We start from the raw sequence: 15360 nt of genomic DNA, 5'->3' as shown, positions 1-15360 counted from the left end.
GTGTCTAGTCAGCGTTTCTAAGTGTGAGTGTGCAGGTGTCTGTGTGTCTGTGTGTCTGTGTCTCTTCGTGTGTGTACATGTGTGCCTCTCTCGCTTTGTGTGATATGTGTATATGGGTGCCTCTTTGTGTGTGTGTGTGTGTATGTATGTGTCTGTGTATGTGTATATGTGTGTCTCTCTGTGTATGTATGTATATGTGTGTATATGTATATCTGTGTGTATATGTGTGTGTGCATATGTGTTTCTTTGTGTGTATATGTGTGTCTCTCTGATGTAGACGTGTCTCTGTGTATATATGTGTGTGTCTCTGTGTATACGTGTGTATATGTGTGTGAGTCTCTCTGTGTATGTGTGCCTCTTTGTGTATGTTTGTGTATGTTTCTGTGTGTATATGTGTGTGTCTGTGCGTATATATTTGTGTGTGTGTGTGTATATATATATCTTTGTGTGTGTATGTATGTGTCTGTGTGTATATATATGTCTCTTTGTGTGTGTATGTGTGTCTGTGTGTATGGGCATGTGGGTGCAGGTGCCCAAGAGGCAAGAAAGGGCATTGGTCCCCTGGTACTGAAATTGTGGATTGTTGCGAGCCAGCTGCCATGGGTGTTCCGCAAGAGCACCAAGACCTCTCAAACCCTGAGCCGCCTCTGCAGCCCCTCAGTCAGTTTTGTTTTGGGAGAAGGGATAGGGGCAGGGATTGAGACAGTGTCACTTAACCCGTGCTGGTCTTGAACTTCCTGTATAGTTGAGGAAGGCCTTAGACTCTGATGCTCTTGCCTTCCCAGTGCTGGGATCACAAATGTGCACCGTTACACGTGACTAACAGCCCCTGGAAATTTGCTAGAAATTCAGCCTCGCTTCAGTTCTGTTGAGTCAGAAACTCCAGGTGTGCTATCACAGCCCTTGGGGACTTGTTACCCATTTTGGTAGTAGAGATTGAACCTAGGGACTTGCACATGCTGCTCAAGCTCTCTCCCACCGGGCTGCATCCCCAGCCCTCTTGTACCATTGTGAGACAGGGTTTCACCAAATGACTCAGGCTAGCTCAGCTACCCAAGTAGCTCAGATTACTGGCCAGGCCACCAAGACTGGTACACATTTGCCTCGAGTAGTTCTTTCATTTTTGTTTTGAGATAGGGTCCTAGTGTGTAGCCCAGGCTGGCCTCAAACTTTCAGTACACCTGTCTCAGCCCCCTGAGTGCACCATCACGCCTTATCTTGAGTTTCCAGTGTGCCCACTTGCAAACCTTCGGTCCAAACTGCTGAATGACACGGGTGGACAGGCATACTCAGGCATACAAACATATATAGGCCACATGTGCTCACACACACATGCTGTATTCACACACACACACACACACACACACACACACACACACACGCACGTGTGCAGAGGGTCCATCAAACAGTATTACGTTGGTAAGAATGAGGTAAACAGATGTGACTGGACACATAGGATCACACCATTTTGGGGGTCATTTGATGAAGGCGTGACTCCATGGAGGTCCTGGACCGTGTTCACCACTTGCTTAACTGAGACATAAAATAAAATAAAAAGGAAAAGAAAGGAAATAGATCTCTTCCAATGTCTTTATTATTATAATCATCATAATCTTTAGTTTTCAAAAATATAAATAGGTGCACGGAACACTGGTGCCTGCACCGTCCCGGGGTGGGGAGAGGGAAGGGGACGGCGGAGCACCCCTGGGAAGGAAGTGCCCCTACCCAGTCCAGCCGAGAAATGACACCTGCTGTGGTAGTTGACCCAGGTGAGAGGTCGCAAGGAGAGGGGCCCTGGAGGGAAGGCAACCTCACTTCCCCTCAGCCAGCCTGTCCCCTGCCCCAGGTCCCTTCCCTCAGAGATGGCACAGACCTCTGTTCCTTTTGTCAGACACATTAAGCTGTAGTTAGTCTCTTCTGAGTCCTTTAATGCCCTGAGGCCACCCTCCCTGGTCCCCATCTCCTTCCAGCTCCTCCTTTGCCCCCTAGCTCTCCCTGGAGGTGAAGTAACCAACCATTGCACTTCTTTTGGGTAAAGTCAGGAAACAACAACAAAAAATATCTTTTTTATTTAATTTAACCCCTTCCTTCTCACCCTGTCCCTGCACTGGTCCCTTGAAAGGCACGGTGGGAGATTGAGGAAATATCCCTAAACTCAGTTCACGGGTTACAGAAAATTTGCTTTGGCTTTTTTTTTTTTTTTTCTGGGGAGAGGGGCAGGGATAAATTAGGGCAGTTTGGGTGATGTGGGGAGCGGGGGCACACACAATGTGGGATTTTTTTTTTCCTTCTTTAATGGATTCCTTATATGACAAAAAGTGACAAGAAGAAGACACCATCTGGGTGGGATGAACAGTCAGCCTGGCTGGCCGCTTGGCTCAGCATCCTGGGCACAGTCTGGATGCTGCTTTCAGTGGGCCATGCTGGGGTGGTTCCTGCGTTTGGGTCTCAAGCTCCGCTTCTGTAGCCTGCGCTTGTAAGTAGTAGCTGCAGCCAAAGGGAGGAGGAAAATAAACAGAGTGGGGAAAAAGCAGGGCCAAGCTCAGACTCCCCCCAGCCTTCCCATGTACACAGGAGCCCCTCCTTGTGGATTATGGGCCTTCGAAGGCGACCTAAATCTGCTCCCACCATGCTCCTCTGGGTTGGATTTTTCATTGGATGTCACTAGGCTCAGGCAGGAGACAGTCAGAGCCCAGGCAGCCAGCTTTCTTATTTCCTTCCAGGGAATAGCAACATTCCCTGAAATGAGACATCGGGGACCAATGTCTTTTGATGGATGGACCCCCAATACCTTCCCTGCCTAGCTTAGCTCCTAGCATGGCATGGAGTCTACAGAACAGTGCCAGCTACCACTATGTTCTGGGGAAAGGGAGGAGTTCCTGTTGGTGGACTCTGGCTCTGCGCCAGGTGAGGGACCAGGGGGACAATACTCACGGTCTGTGCAGGTGATTCGAGGATCTTCCCAGTACCCACTGGGCTGGCACCGGATGGTGGGCACGTGGCGCTGGACAAAGCCCTCAGTACACTGGTACCGCACCAGGGAGCTGATCTCATAGCGATCCTTCTTCTGCCCGAGGGTCCTGGCATGTTCCACCACTGGGGGTTCTCCACAGGCCACTGAGGGACAAATGTCTTTTAGGAAGGGGTCTCATGAGCTCTCCTGTGATGGCCCATTAGGCAGAGACAAGGTTAGCCCAGAGCCCAAGGCATGATGAGAAAGGGATTAGGTTGTGCTACCCAGAGCTGAGCCTGGATTGCAGAGGAAATACAGGGCTAAGAAATCCTGAGATATTCAGGGCTCACATCTGGATTCCTCGGAGGCACTGGAAGGCAGGAAGGAAGTCTAAAGGTGATTTGGAACAATGGTGAGAAGATAAAAAAGGAGGGGAAAAGGTGGGAAAGAGGACAGTCTGGTGAGACACCTATGGCTTCTTTATGAAGATGTCCAAAGCCAGGAAAAGCAGGGCCCGAAGGAGGCATGGGGAGGAGCAGGAGGGCTGGGTCCTCTAAGCACCGTGACGCCCATGGCTTGTGTTGAAGGATTCAGGCCTGGCAGCTCTGATTCTGTGACTAGCATTTCTGGATTCTGTGACTAGCATTTCTGGACCCCTAAAGAAAGGGTCCATCATGGGTGACTTTCTGTCGCTGACAACCGAGGCTGTGGTATGTGTAGAGTTGAGGATCCATGCCTGGGCTATCCTCTAGCCCATGACCTTTATCCTCTCTGTCCCTGTGAAGGGTCCCTAGGAGCCAACTTGTTTTTGCCATTGGCCCTGTGGTGCTTTGAGCATGCTTCCATAAGCCTCCGGTAGCTAGCTAGGGGGACAAGAGAATTTTCCCCAGGTCATGTGGTGAGTGGCTCCCTTGGGGCTGAAGGTCTTGTTCCTCTCCCTGGATCTCCCCACAAGCCTTTCTTACCGGTGCCCTTTTTACACGTGAAGGGCAGCTGGTAATTGCAGGGGACGTCATTCCATTCGCCCTTCTCATGCCATATCATCACTACGCAGTCCTCTCCAGTGGCAAAGAAGTTGTCAGGCTGGTTGGGACGCCACTTCTCAAATTGCTGGGGCGAGAGAGGCAAAATGGTAAAGAAAGGCTGAAGCAGCATGGCTCAGCTTGACACCCACTTTCTTCCCAATCAGTTTTTCCCCTATTTCCTTTTTCCTTCCACCCAACATCTGGGTTGCAATGGACAAGCAAAGGCTGGTGGGAATCTGATCTGATCAGGGATATCTTAGATGCTATGGGTCCCAGGTTAGGCAACTGGTTATGTAGCCTGACTCTGGTGCTTTTCTAGAGCTCATAACTCCCAAGGTGTCCAGCTTTCCACTAACCTGTAACTGCCTGCTCACAATGTCCATTTGATCTCTATATTTTATTCCTTGAGTAGACATCAGTCTTTTGCACATAGGAAACTCCCTCAAATGTCATGTACCCTTTATCGTGGCTTGCCATCATGCTTTAATTTCTTTCTGGCTCCTTCTCTCATCTTATGCCTCCCCTCCTGAAGTCTATCCAGCCATGGGCTGGTCTCCAGAGGCAGAGAGGAAAGAGACACAGCCCTTTCCCTACAGAGTTCCCACTTGTGCTCGCTGGAGAGGCAGCATCTGCTCAGTGAGTTTGCGTGAGGCTTGAATGCGTGCTGTCCTTGGGGTCTTTATCCTACTCTTTTTCCTCTGGGAACTCACCAGGGAGTGTCCATCAGACCAACGGAAGTCCCCTTCGATAGTCCTGTCATTCAGACCGATCCACTGGTAGTCTTGAGCATTTTCTGGAAAGGGAAGACAGGTTTGCTCGTGATGTTGGATACCCTGTCCTGTCTGGGGACTGGAACTCATGGAAAGGGAGGAAGGAGGCATGCCACCAGCTTCTGAGGACCTTGCAAGGGTCTCAGGACATGCATATTTGCGGTATATGCTGGAACACCTCCTGAGGCTGGCATAGGTGGGGGATAGCTATAGGGTTAGCCTGGGATGGCCTTGACTGGCAGAGTCTGTCCTGGGTCAGCTGGGGCTGCTGGTCCCAGGGATCTGTGTCTTCTTCTCTGAGGGAACTGTGGGAGCACTTGGCCCTTTTCTTCTAGCTCCCTGTACTGCAGTGCTCCCAATCTACACCCCTCCCTCCCTCCCTCCCTCCCTCCTTCCCTCCTTCCCTCCCTCCCTACCCTTTCCCTCCTTTCCTCCCTCCTCTCTCCCTTCCTCCCTCCTTCCCTTTCTGCTCTGCTGGACCTTGTACATGCTGGACCTTGTAAGCGCTGACTAATGAACTACAATCCCAGTCTCCAGCATGCTCATTTCTGACCAGCAAAGCCCTTTGCTCTCACTGCTGCTTCCCTTAGCCCCTGCCACACTCACTGTTGACGAACTCCTGTTCCTCGGGAGTGACAATGCTGCTCAGATGTGCCTGCTGCTCCCGACACCTTCTCTCGGCGTCCACCCAGGTCTCACGGTCAGGAAAGTGGCGGTAACAGTGGCCCTGGAACTTGGTCCACCCCTCCTCACACTGTTCCTGGTCTGTAACACAGGTCAGGGACTTGAAGAGGGGGCAAGGCCACTTGGGGTGTGGTCACTGCTTGTCTTGTGGCGTGGACTTCTAGGTCTAGTCCACCATAAACGCTGTGCCCAAGAGAGAGGCAACAAACTCAGCTAGAGAGAGGCTCAAGTAGGAAGCCAGTAACATCTGGCTCTTGGGAGCCTCCATGTTTAAGCCACCTAGGAAAAAAAAAATATTTTTTTCCTCTGGTGTAGTACCCTGACTCCCAAGATTCCCTATGAATGGATTCATACCCTGAGTGGGTAGGTGGCAGGGTCCAGTAGGCTGGGGGACAAAGGGACAATCTGGTGGGAGGTTTTGAAATTTAAGGCAAAACATAGTTCAGAGTCTCTGAGGGATTCTGGGAAAAGGAGCTGTGGGCAGCAAGTGGAGGTAGATGAAGAGGCTGGGCATGATGGAGCTGGTAGAATCATGGGTGAGGCCAGAGACCCCCCCCAGGAATAAGTCTCTTGGGAGATGGAGCTTTAGGCCATGGATTGAGCTAGATGCTGATGTTACTATTATTAGTTGAATTCTAATTGTTTTGTACAGTGCTGGAATAAAGTCTAGGCCCTCTGGCATGCTAGGCAACTGTTTCTGCCCCATGTCCCCGAGCTTGCTCTAGCAGAGAGCCCCACCATGTCTTCTTCTTAAAGAGCTGCACGCCAACTAGAGGTTGATCTGTGACTCAGGGGTCCTGTCTTTTACTTTGCTTCACATTTTGGTGGCAGCAGTGAGGGGAAGAGGAGCTTCATCTGAAACAGCTGCTGTGTGCTAGAGGAGGGCCTGGTTAGAATGCTGGACAGAGGTGGGCACATATTGGAGCCAGCTCACCAAGCTGTTAAGAGGAGATTCTGAGGCAGCTGCTTTCGGTGGCAGCTCATGGATTATTGTAGCTGGTCCCTGGCGGAAGGGTTTCTACCTCAGGTTGGAAAGAAGCCTCTGCTCAGGCCTCTCTCTCTTCTATGAAAGCCAGTAGTTTAACATCTGTCAGCAGAGCACTGGACCAAGGGAACCCTAAATCCATTCTTTTCCTGGAGCCTGCATCTGGAGGGGAGGACCCTGGAGAGGAAGGGAAGCTGCCACAGATATCTCAGGATGAGTGGCAGCTTCCCAAGTAGGTGGCTTCAATAATCTGGCTGTCCCAGGAAGGACAGGGGAATTTCCTGAGGGGAGGGAGTCTTCCTTGGGCTAAAGGGCTGGGTGCCTAGCAAGGCTGGGAAGGGAAAGAGCAGGAGTGAAAAGCCTGTAGCTAGAGAAGAAAGAAGCAGAGTAGAGGAGAGGGTCCTCCTGCTACAGGTGCCCTCTGCAAGGCATGAGATAAAGGTCCGGGCAGAGGCCAAGGAGGAGGCCTCAGAGGGTGTTTGACACTGAGACAGAGGTATCATCCCCAGGCCTGTGGGCCAGAACCTGAGGGCTGAGCTGGCCAGGTAAGGTCAGGGAGGTCAGGAGCTGGGTATGGCTATGGAAACCATGCCAGTAGAGGCAGAGAGGGTAAGACAGACTTCCAGAGGCTGGACAAAGCAGTGACACCAGAGACAAGGCACAAGATCCCACAGGCCATTGCATTCCAGGTTCTGACAGAGCCTTTCCTTGCTGGACGCTCAGGTGTAGGGCCCAGTTGAGTGGTTCTGGAACCACTTTTATGATCTGTCAGGATACAGAACTCTGCCCCTGTTGCAGCAGAGTTTCCCTTGTCTCCCTTTTCCAAATGAGTTCCAGAGCTGTTCTCTGGATGTCCCAGACCTTTCTCCCCTGTGGTATCGTAGAGGGGAAAAAAAAATCTCTGTACTTTGTATTCAAGCCCAGCCGAGACCCCATGCATCTGACTGCTTGGAGTGTAGCTCGAAGGCAGGAGGCCACAGGGAAGATAAATGTCCCAGCCTCTTACTCCAGAAACCTTAACTTCCTCCATCAGCTTGTACTGATGCCTCCAAGGACCATGCAATTCTTGTTGCCTCCTCACACTGTTCAGGCTCAAAGGGAGATTTCCCAGGACTTTCAACTGCTTTCTGGAAGTTTCTCTAACAAGAGTTCATTGAAAAGGGGTTTGAGCCCATGTACACTTCCGGTTCTGTAGGAGCCATTGCTACCAGCATCCTAAAGCCTCAGGTCTCCTTTTCTGAGTTGGGAAGGCCTGAGGCCCGGGAGGTTGGCAGGAGCTTAGAAAGCACCATCAGTGAGAGTGCTGGGGTCAGCCTGGTTCTCTGGTCCTGCCTATGGCTCCTGGCCCACAGCTAAAGAAGCAGAGGTGTTGAGAAGGCCCACCAGAGGAAACTCATTCCCTGTGCCTTGCAACACGACTGCTCTGCAGGCTAAAGAAAGGGCGCATGGACTAGTGTAGCATTGGGAAGGCAGCTGCCATGGTGTGATGAAGAGAGAGGATGGCATGCACAGATCCTGCTCATGCATGATTGGAGCATAGTGGTGACATCAGTCCTCTCAGGCTGACCAATCACAGCCCTCATGCCAGGAGAAGAGGAAGGCAGCTTGGTTAGCATGGTATTGTGGCTCCCTAGGAAAGGACATGGAAGTCCCACAGAGAACACAGCAAGATAGACAGTGCCCACGATCATGCTGAGGATATCCGTGGCCATCAGTAGAGAACCCATTGCTCCTACCCATAATTCCCTTCCAGACCAGTGCACAGAACCAGCGGTATCGTCCTAGTGGACACAGGCACTGAGATCTGTGGTCACACCAGCGAGTCTGCAAGCCCTGGAAAAGGTTAGTAGTGTCTGCAAGGCTCCTTGAGCCCCTCTTTCCAAAGTATGCACCTCTCCTGCGGTCAGATCAGCCAACATTTCAAGAGGAAGGTTCTCAAGGGGAAAAGAACAAGAACAGGAGTTAAAATTGGGAGGTAGGCCTCTCAGTTGTGTTCCCCAAGAATGGCTCTCCCGTAGACTTGTGGGCTCCAGTCCAGGCCTGGAACCTGTGGTTAGAAGGGAAGGGTGAGGGGAGAGGTGTGCAGCAGTTAGTAACATGAGCTGAAGCCGAGACGGCCGTACCGATCTCACACAGGTCCCCTCCGTAGCTCGGAAGGCATAAGCATGTGAAAGTGTCGATGGCATCCACGCAGGTGGCTCCATTCAGACAAGGGCTTGAGAGGCACTCATCAATGTCTGCAAGAAACCAAGGGCCACCATTAGGACCTCTGCTGGCAATTCCCAAGCACCATGGCTTCATTATGGGTGGCCAGCCCTGCTGCTCTCCAGAGGCTGGAAGGGGCCTGGCTGGATTTCCTGAGAACTGTTGCTGCTGCTGCTGCTGCTGCTGCTGCTGCTGCTGCTACTGTTGCCATCATCTTGGACTGTTGAACCAAAGATCCAGATGATTTTTCTTGGATGTGTGTGATTCTTGACAGGCAAGCTTGGAGCCTTGGGGCCAACTTTCCAGGTTGGAGAGATCTGGTACTTCTGAAGCCAAATGCCTTTTTTGAGCCTTCTTCTTGAGACCTTCTCTTGTGAGCCAACCATGGGCATGGTGGTAAGCAAAGAAATTGGAAGTGAAAATTTTAAAGCTTGTGTAGAAGTCTTGCTTCTTCTGGTTTACTCTATAGTTGTGAGACAAGTTATAAAAGGGTAAAACCATGTTCCAGATGAGCATCTAGAAGTGGGTCTGAAGGGTATAGAGTCATGAGAAGATGGCCAAATGGGATTGGCATGAAACTCATTAGATTGTTGTAGATTGTCTTTGTTTTCAGTAAATAAGATTTGAGGATGTTGGTAAAAAATGAAGCCTGAGTCTGTCTTTTGGGATAGGGAACAGAACCTTTCTCCTTGTGATCTCCTTCTAGCTTAAAGCCTTGAAAATGTTGGCATCTTCAATGGGTCATGATTTCTAGATGGGCAATCCATTCTGGACAGTGGCAAACATGGGAAGACCCATCACCAGCCTGGGATTCAGCCCAGATCTCTCTGTCTCAGGCAGGCTCTTCCCTTCTGCTTTTCTGGTTCCAAGGCATTCTTTCTGGCTGAACGTCTTTGTGAGGCTCAAATCAGTAAATCGCTAGCCTTTGGCTCAGTGTACCAACAGTTAGCCAAAGTGAGAACTTTATCTCTTAGACTTGTCTTTTTACACCTTTTGGGGACTCCAGGAGGCCTGGGGATTGGGGGCAGATTTTGTCATCTTCATATTTATAACTCCAGAGCTGGCCTTGAACTCACTGTATAGTCAACCTTGAACTTCTGATTTTCCCGAGTTCTGAAATTATGTATGGGCCATCACAGCAGCTTTATGTGGTGCTGGAGATCAAACCCAGGGCTTTGCACATTCTAGGCACTCACTCTGTCAGCTGAGCTACATATCTAACCTGGAAGAAACTAATTCTTGGTACAAGCAATTATGTTTACTTGAGATCCAGGATCCGACAGTACACTGATGGGTGGTCGGTCGGTCTCCTTAGGTTCAGCCAGAACCTTGGCTTTAGAATAGGATTTTAGTTAATTCCAGGACTTAGATCTGGCTGCCTGTAACAGCAATCTAAACCTTTAAGTCAATCCTGTGCCAGGATTCACTTTCCTCTAGATCTTCAAGCTCCGGATCATCTTGGCCAAGTCTATGCGACTTACTGGTGAGAATGCCTGCTTCTCAGGCACCTTGCTGCTGCTTTTCTCCATATCGCTGGCATCTTTTCTCTTCCCATGAAGTTCTCAGCTCCATTTCAAGAAGCACACGCCACGGATTAGAAACTCACAGTTCCAAGCAACCCCAAAATGCGTGGAGGAACTGACTGAAATCCCGGCATGCACTTGGTTTCCCAGCATGCACCAGGATTCCCAGCAGCAGCAGTAGCAGCAATAGGTCAGGTCAGTGGGCAGAGTGGAAGCTGGGGGCAGCTCTCCTGTTTCAGGAAAGCTAGTTGTATTTTCTTTTGTTCATTAGCTTCAGTATGGGAAGCACCAGGGCAAGGGGGTTAAGCAAATGGAGGCGCTAAAGCAGCTGTATAGAGCAGGGATGGGGTGGCCTTAGGGGGAAAAAATCAGACATCAACTCTGGGGTCTTTGGCTGAACCATGAGAAAAGGGAAGGAAAGGAAGAGGTCTGGTGGAGGCCAGGCCAGTTGGCTTCCAGTTGTCCCAGAAGCTTAGAGAGGGCTCCCATCTGGCCAGGGATATTGGATGTGGTGTTGCTTTCCTTCTGTGTTTGGCCAGGGTATGACGTTTGAATATTGTTTTGGGACACCAAGATGAGGAAGCGACGTTGTCTTGAGAACTGTATAGTACAGGGTAGTTTAGAGAGGCCAAGTGAGCGCTACACTGTAGTGTCTATGGTAATGCAAAAGGGCTAGTGTCCTTATCTGGTTTGCTCAAAAGCACCTGAGCATCTTTCCTCCCCTTTCTTCTTGCAAGAGTCATTCTGGACCTGACTGCTTAGCTCTTTCTGTGTCAGGCATTTGGGACATCGGCTGGTTATTGGGATTAAAGGAAGAGGTAGTTGGGACAGCGTTTGTCAACCTGTGGGTCACAACCCTTTTGGAGGAGGGATTGAACGACCCTTTCATGAGGGTTGCATATCAGATATCCTGCATATCAGACATTTACATTATGATTCACAACAGTAGCAACATTGAAGTCATGAAGTAGCAATAAAAGTGATTTTATGGTTGGGGGTCACTACAACATGAGAAACTATATTAAAGGGTCTCAGCATTATGAAGGCTGAGAACCACTGTTCTGGGGGGTTCTGGACAAGGTGGTAGCAGGTGTGGGGATAATGGCAGCCTTCCCGGAAGAAGACAGGAAGTGAAGGGACCAATGTCTGGTAAGACTGGATGTTGTGGACTCCTTTTCCCATTATGATTCTCACAGTGCAGTGGTATGGACACTATTATGCCAGTGGCAGGCAGGGAAACAAGCAAAGTGGCTTGCCCACATTGGCAAGTCTGGGAGACAGTTGGGAAGAAATGGAGGAGAGGCAGGAAATGCAACAGGAAGCTGATTCTCTGTCCCAGACGGGAGGGAGACCTGGTTCCTGGACTGTCAGCATCTTGTTACCATTTATGCATTCTTCCCCAAGAACTTAATGCATAGTCACTGAATATAGAGTGTGTGTGGGGTTCTGTGTGCTTCTTTAGCAAGGCCTTCAAGCAATGTCTCTAATTTGGGAGAGACAATAACCGTGGGCCTCCTAGTAAAGTCTGAAGGAGACAGACTTTCAAATAGCCACGTTGGCACCTAACTCAGACACATCAGGCCTCCACTTGAGTAGGTCTTATCCAGGTTTGCCCTACATCAGAGTTTGACCTCCAAGTGAACAAGAGGTTTTTATAGCTCGTGGAAAATGCTGAATGGAGAGTGACAGCTGGCGGTTTACCTCAAGGGATAGCTAAATGGCTTATCCCTCAACAAAAAACAAATAAGCAAATGGAGCCCTACAACCCCTACAGCCCTCAAGTTACTCAGCGCACAGCTTGTATAGCTGCAATGGGAGATTTTTTAAGCACAGAAGAAAAAAATAATCTGACCCTAATGAATCCTCTTTGGCTCTGATTTCTTGTTGGGCATCTCACACAGAAGGACAAAAATTCTAAGAGTATATTTACCAATCCCAATTTGCATTTTAAAAGAACGATCTTTGCATTAAAAGCAGGCTGCGTTGTTTGTGCGTTCCAAGTCTTTTACATTTTAAAAGCTGATTTTAAATGTTTCTTCGATATGCTGCTTTTTCAACTCAGTTAGTTGCTAGCTGAAATAGCTAGTAACTGCTTGTCATAGACTTTTTGACGAAATAAAGTCAAGGAGGTATATATTATTATACCTATTATTATATTATATAATCTAATATTATATCTATTTGTTGGGTGTAGTGGTTCACACCTGTGATTTTAACACTCAAGGGGCTGAGGTAAGGAGGGCTGCCATGAGCTCGAGGCCAGCCTGAGATGCATCATGAAAATGGATGTAAAATCTGGTTAGAGAAGTACTTTTCAACCGTGGCTACGCTTTAAAGCCATTGGAGTGGTTAATTTTTTCAAAGGAGTTTTGAAAAGACACCAGTGGTGGAATCTCTCTCCTCCCCAGCCTCAGAATGGCCCGGGGTGGAGCCCAGTCTGGGTCGATCTTAGGAGCTCTCCAGCAGCATGGAGATAGAGGCCCCAGTTAGAAGCCTGCTTTGTGTGGATGCTGTCAGTGACAGCAGAAGAGGCTGCTGGCTTTAAGTACATCTAATTAATTAACATGTGTGGGTTGGGGGTAGGTGCTTGCTATGGCATGAGTGTGGAGGTCAGAGGGACTTGGCTATTTCCTTTCCCCATGTGGGTCCTGGGGCTTGAACTCATGTGACCAGGTTTGGCAGCAAACCTGCTGAGCCATCTCACCAGCATTGAGGCAGCTAAGTTTTAATTGAACCAGATTAAGAGCCTGAGCATTCATGAAGCCAGTGTAGCAATAGTAGTAATAATATTAATAATAACATTATTATTATTTGAGTCTAATTATGTGAGTCTATTATTATTATTATTATTATTATTATTATTATTATTATTTGAGTCTATTATTGGGTCTAATTTATTCTAGGCTGGCTTCAAGGTACTATGTAGCCCAGGATGACCTTGAACTTCTGATCCTCCTGCCTTAGTCTCCTAAGTACTGCGATTATAGGTGTGCTTCACCACACACAGTTTTAGATATTTATTCTGATGCCAAAAGTACTGATTACTAGCTGGGTGTGGTGGTGCCTGCCTGTGATCTCAGCACTTGGGGAAGCAAAGACAGGTGGATCTCTGTGAGTTCGAGCTCAGCCTGGTCTACAAAGTGAGTCCAGGACAGCCAGGGCTACACGGAGAAATCCTGTCTCAAAAAACCACCACCACCACCGCCACCACCACCACCACCACCACCAAAACAAACAAACAAAAACACAAAAACTTACTGACTGCTAATTTATCAAGAACTTGTTTATATACAGAATACTGACTAAGCAAGGTGCCAGTTACTACCTAATGCTTTCTTTTAGGACTAAATCCAGTTCCTCTCCTTGGGAGAGAATCCCCCGGATATTCAAATATCAGTGTGTGACGTAAAGGCTTCAGAGGCGCCACACCTGGCTGGCAGATAAATCTTGTTAGTTGGGATTCCACTAGGATCCATTTCTCCATTTTGGAGTGTGTCCCATGAATAAAGCTCCTTCATGAGAGTCACTGCCTCAGTAGAGAGAGGCTGGGGACAAGGACGTCGGGGTAAGTGTAGAGACCTAACCCAAGAGTGTGGGCCTGAAGGTCCTGAGAAGCACTGATGTTGAAGAGGTAGGATGAGTCCGTAGGGTGGCAGGTGGATTCTGAGCATCATTTCAGGGAGCCAGCTCCAATCAGAGGACCCCACTCTTCCCCCCCCCCCCCCCCCCCCTTCTTTAGCCCCCGGCAAAAGACAAGCAGAGCCTCTAGGGTGGTGGGGGTCTCTGGGAAATATGTCACTGGTCACAGCTATGAATTCACAAGTTGGGTGGCAAGAAAAGAACCTTGGTCCCACCCAAACCTGGAGGGCTACAAGGGTTCTTCTGTGGAGTTTGCTCTTGTGATGAGAGACAGCCCCCACCAGGAACCCTGCGCTGAGGCTGGGGAGTATCTGCGCTACTGATACTCTCCCCAGGTTCAAAGATTCTTTCAAGTCTCAAGGTTTGCTTACGTGTTTGGTGGGTGAGTCTGTGTGTGTATGTGTGTGCTCTATGCATGTGTTCATGTGCCTGTGTGCACACGTGTGCACACAAGTGCTCACGCATCAGCAGAGGCTGATGGCGAGTGCCTTGCTCTGTTGTTCCCCACCTTGCTTTTTAAGGCAGCATCTCTCATTGACACTGGAACTCACCAATTTGGATAGATTCACTGAGGAGCTGGCCAGTGAGCTCTAGAGATCCTCTTGAGATTTCTCCCTTGGCCAGGGCTGGCGTTAGAGATGAGCATACTGTACCCAACTTTTTACATGGGTGCTGGGGATCTGAACCCAAGTCCTCATGATTGTATGTCAAGTTCTTTACTGACTGAGCCATCTCCTCAGCCATAGAACTCTCATTTTACATTTTACCTTTAGAACCTAGAAGTATTTTGAACTCTACTCATGAGACAACCAAAGGTTTAACAAAAGACTACCTACCAAGCGCATTGCTGAACTTGCCTTTTTTTCCTCCCAATCTTCTCTTCAATTAGACGCTCTGGAAACATGAATCCTGCTTAAACTATGTCTTTCTGTTTCTGTCACTGTCTGTCTCTCCTTCCCAGCTGACCTTGGTCTGCTTCTGTGCAAGTCCCCCTCTGGAGACCGCAGCAGTCGGTCTGTCTAGCAGGTGTCTGCACCCTCATAGCTAGTGAGGCTTCCCTATGTCAACAGTGTTTGCCAGCGTGGCCAGGTATGTCCCTGGGCCTCAGAGATCTTCTGTACAGAACCCAGAGGATGAGTGTCAAGCACCCAGCTGCCTAGAGACCACAATAACCTCCTCTGAGCTCTCATAGCTGGGTAATGAGCTCCTCCAAGTCCTTGAGAATGGCTTTGAGTCATTTCTCTTCTGGGAGTTCTGCCTTCCTGTTCACTTAGCCCCCAATATGTGGGGTGCTTTTTCTCCAACTGTGAAGACTGTTCCAATACAGTGGGAGAGTCAAGTAGTCTAAAGCTACTTGGTGGCTTTGAGTAGGGAGAGGTGAGGCACTGCAACAGCCCAGGAAAGTCCTCATGGACTGGGATGGGTTGGGAACACAGAGTCTAAAGTCAGGACAGAGCCAAAGTGAGACTTCATAGTTCTGAAACTGTGCATGTTTTAGCCCTACACAAAATAAATATTTGGACATTAATGCCGCTGGCAGAAGTGTTCTGTCATCTCACACTCACTCGGGGACAGG

The 15360-nt window shown here is 49.2% G+C and overlaps 1 protein-coding gene across 1 annotated transcript in view; it reads right to left on the bottom strand.

Moving 5' to 3' along the window:
- Positions 1–1595: 1595 nt before the first annotated feature.
- The window catches only part of Acan (aggrecan), a 33130-nt gene continuing 19365 nt past the window's right edge, over positions 1596–15360 (bottom strand). Inside the window, exons 12-17 of the mRNA XM_055623673.1 lie at positions 8541–8654; positions 5355–5513; positions 4689–4771; positions 3919–4063; positions 2935–3117; positions 1596–2487 (exon numbers count right to left, since the gene is read on the bottom strand). Coding sequence (XP_055479648.1) covers positions 2411–2487; positions 2935–3117; positions 3919–4063; positions 4689–4771; positions 5355–5513; positions 8541–8654 — 761 coding nt within the window. The 3' untranslated portion in view covers positions 1596–2410. The remainder of the gene's footprint in view (positions 2488–2934; positions 3118–3918; positions 4064–4688; positions 4772–5354; positions 5514–8540; positions 8655–15360) is intronic.

The sequence above is a fragment of the Psammomys obesus genome, unplaced genomic scaffold (assembly GCF_907164565.1).
Source record: "Psammomys obesus unplaced genomic scaffold, mPsaObe1.curated_primary_1811, whole genome shotgun sequence".
Lineage (NCBI taxonomy): Eukaryota > Metazoa > Chordata > Mammalia > Rodentia > Muridae > Psammomys > Psammomys obesus.
This window is presented reverse-complemented; position numbering and strand designations above follow the sequence as displayed.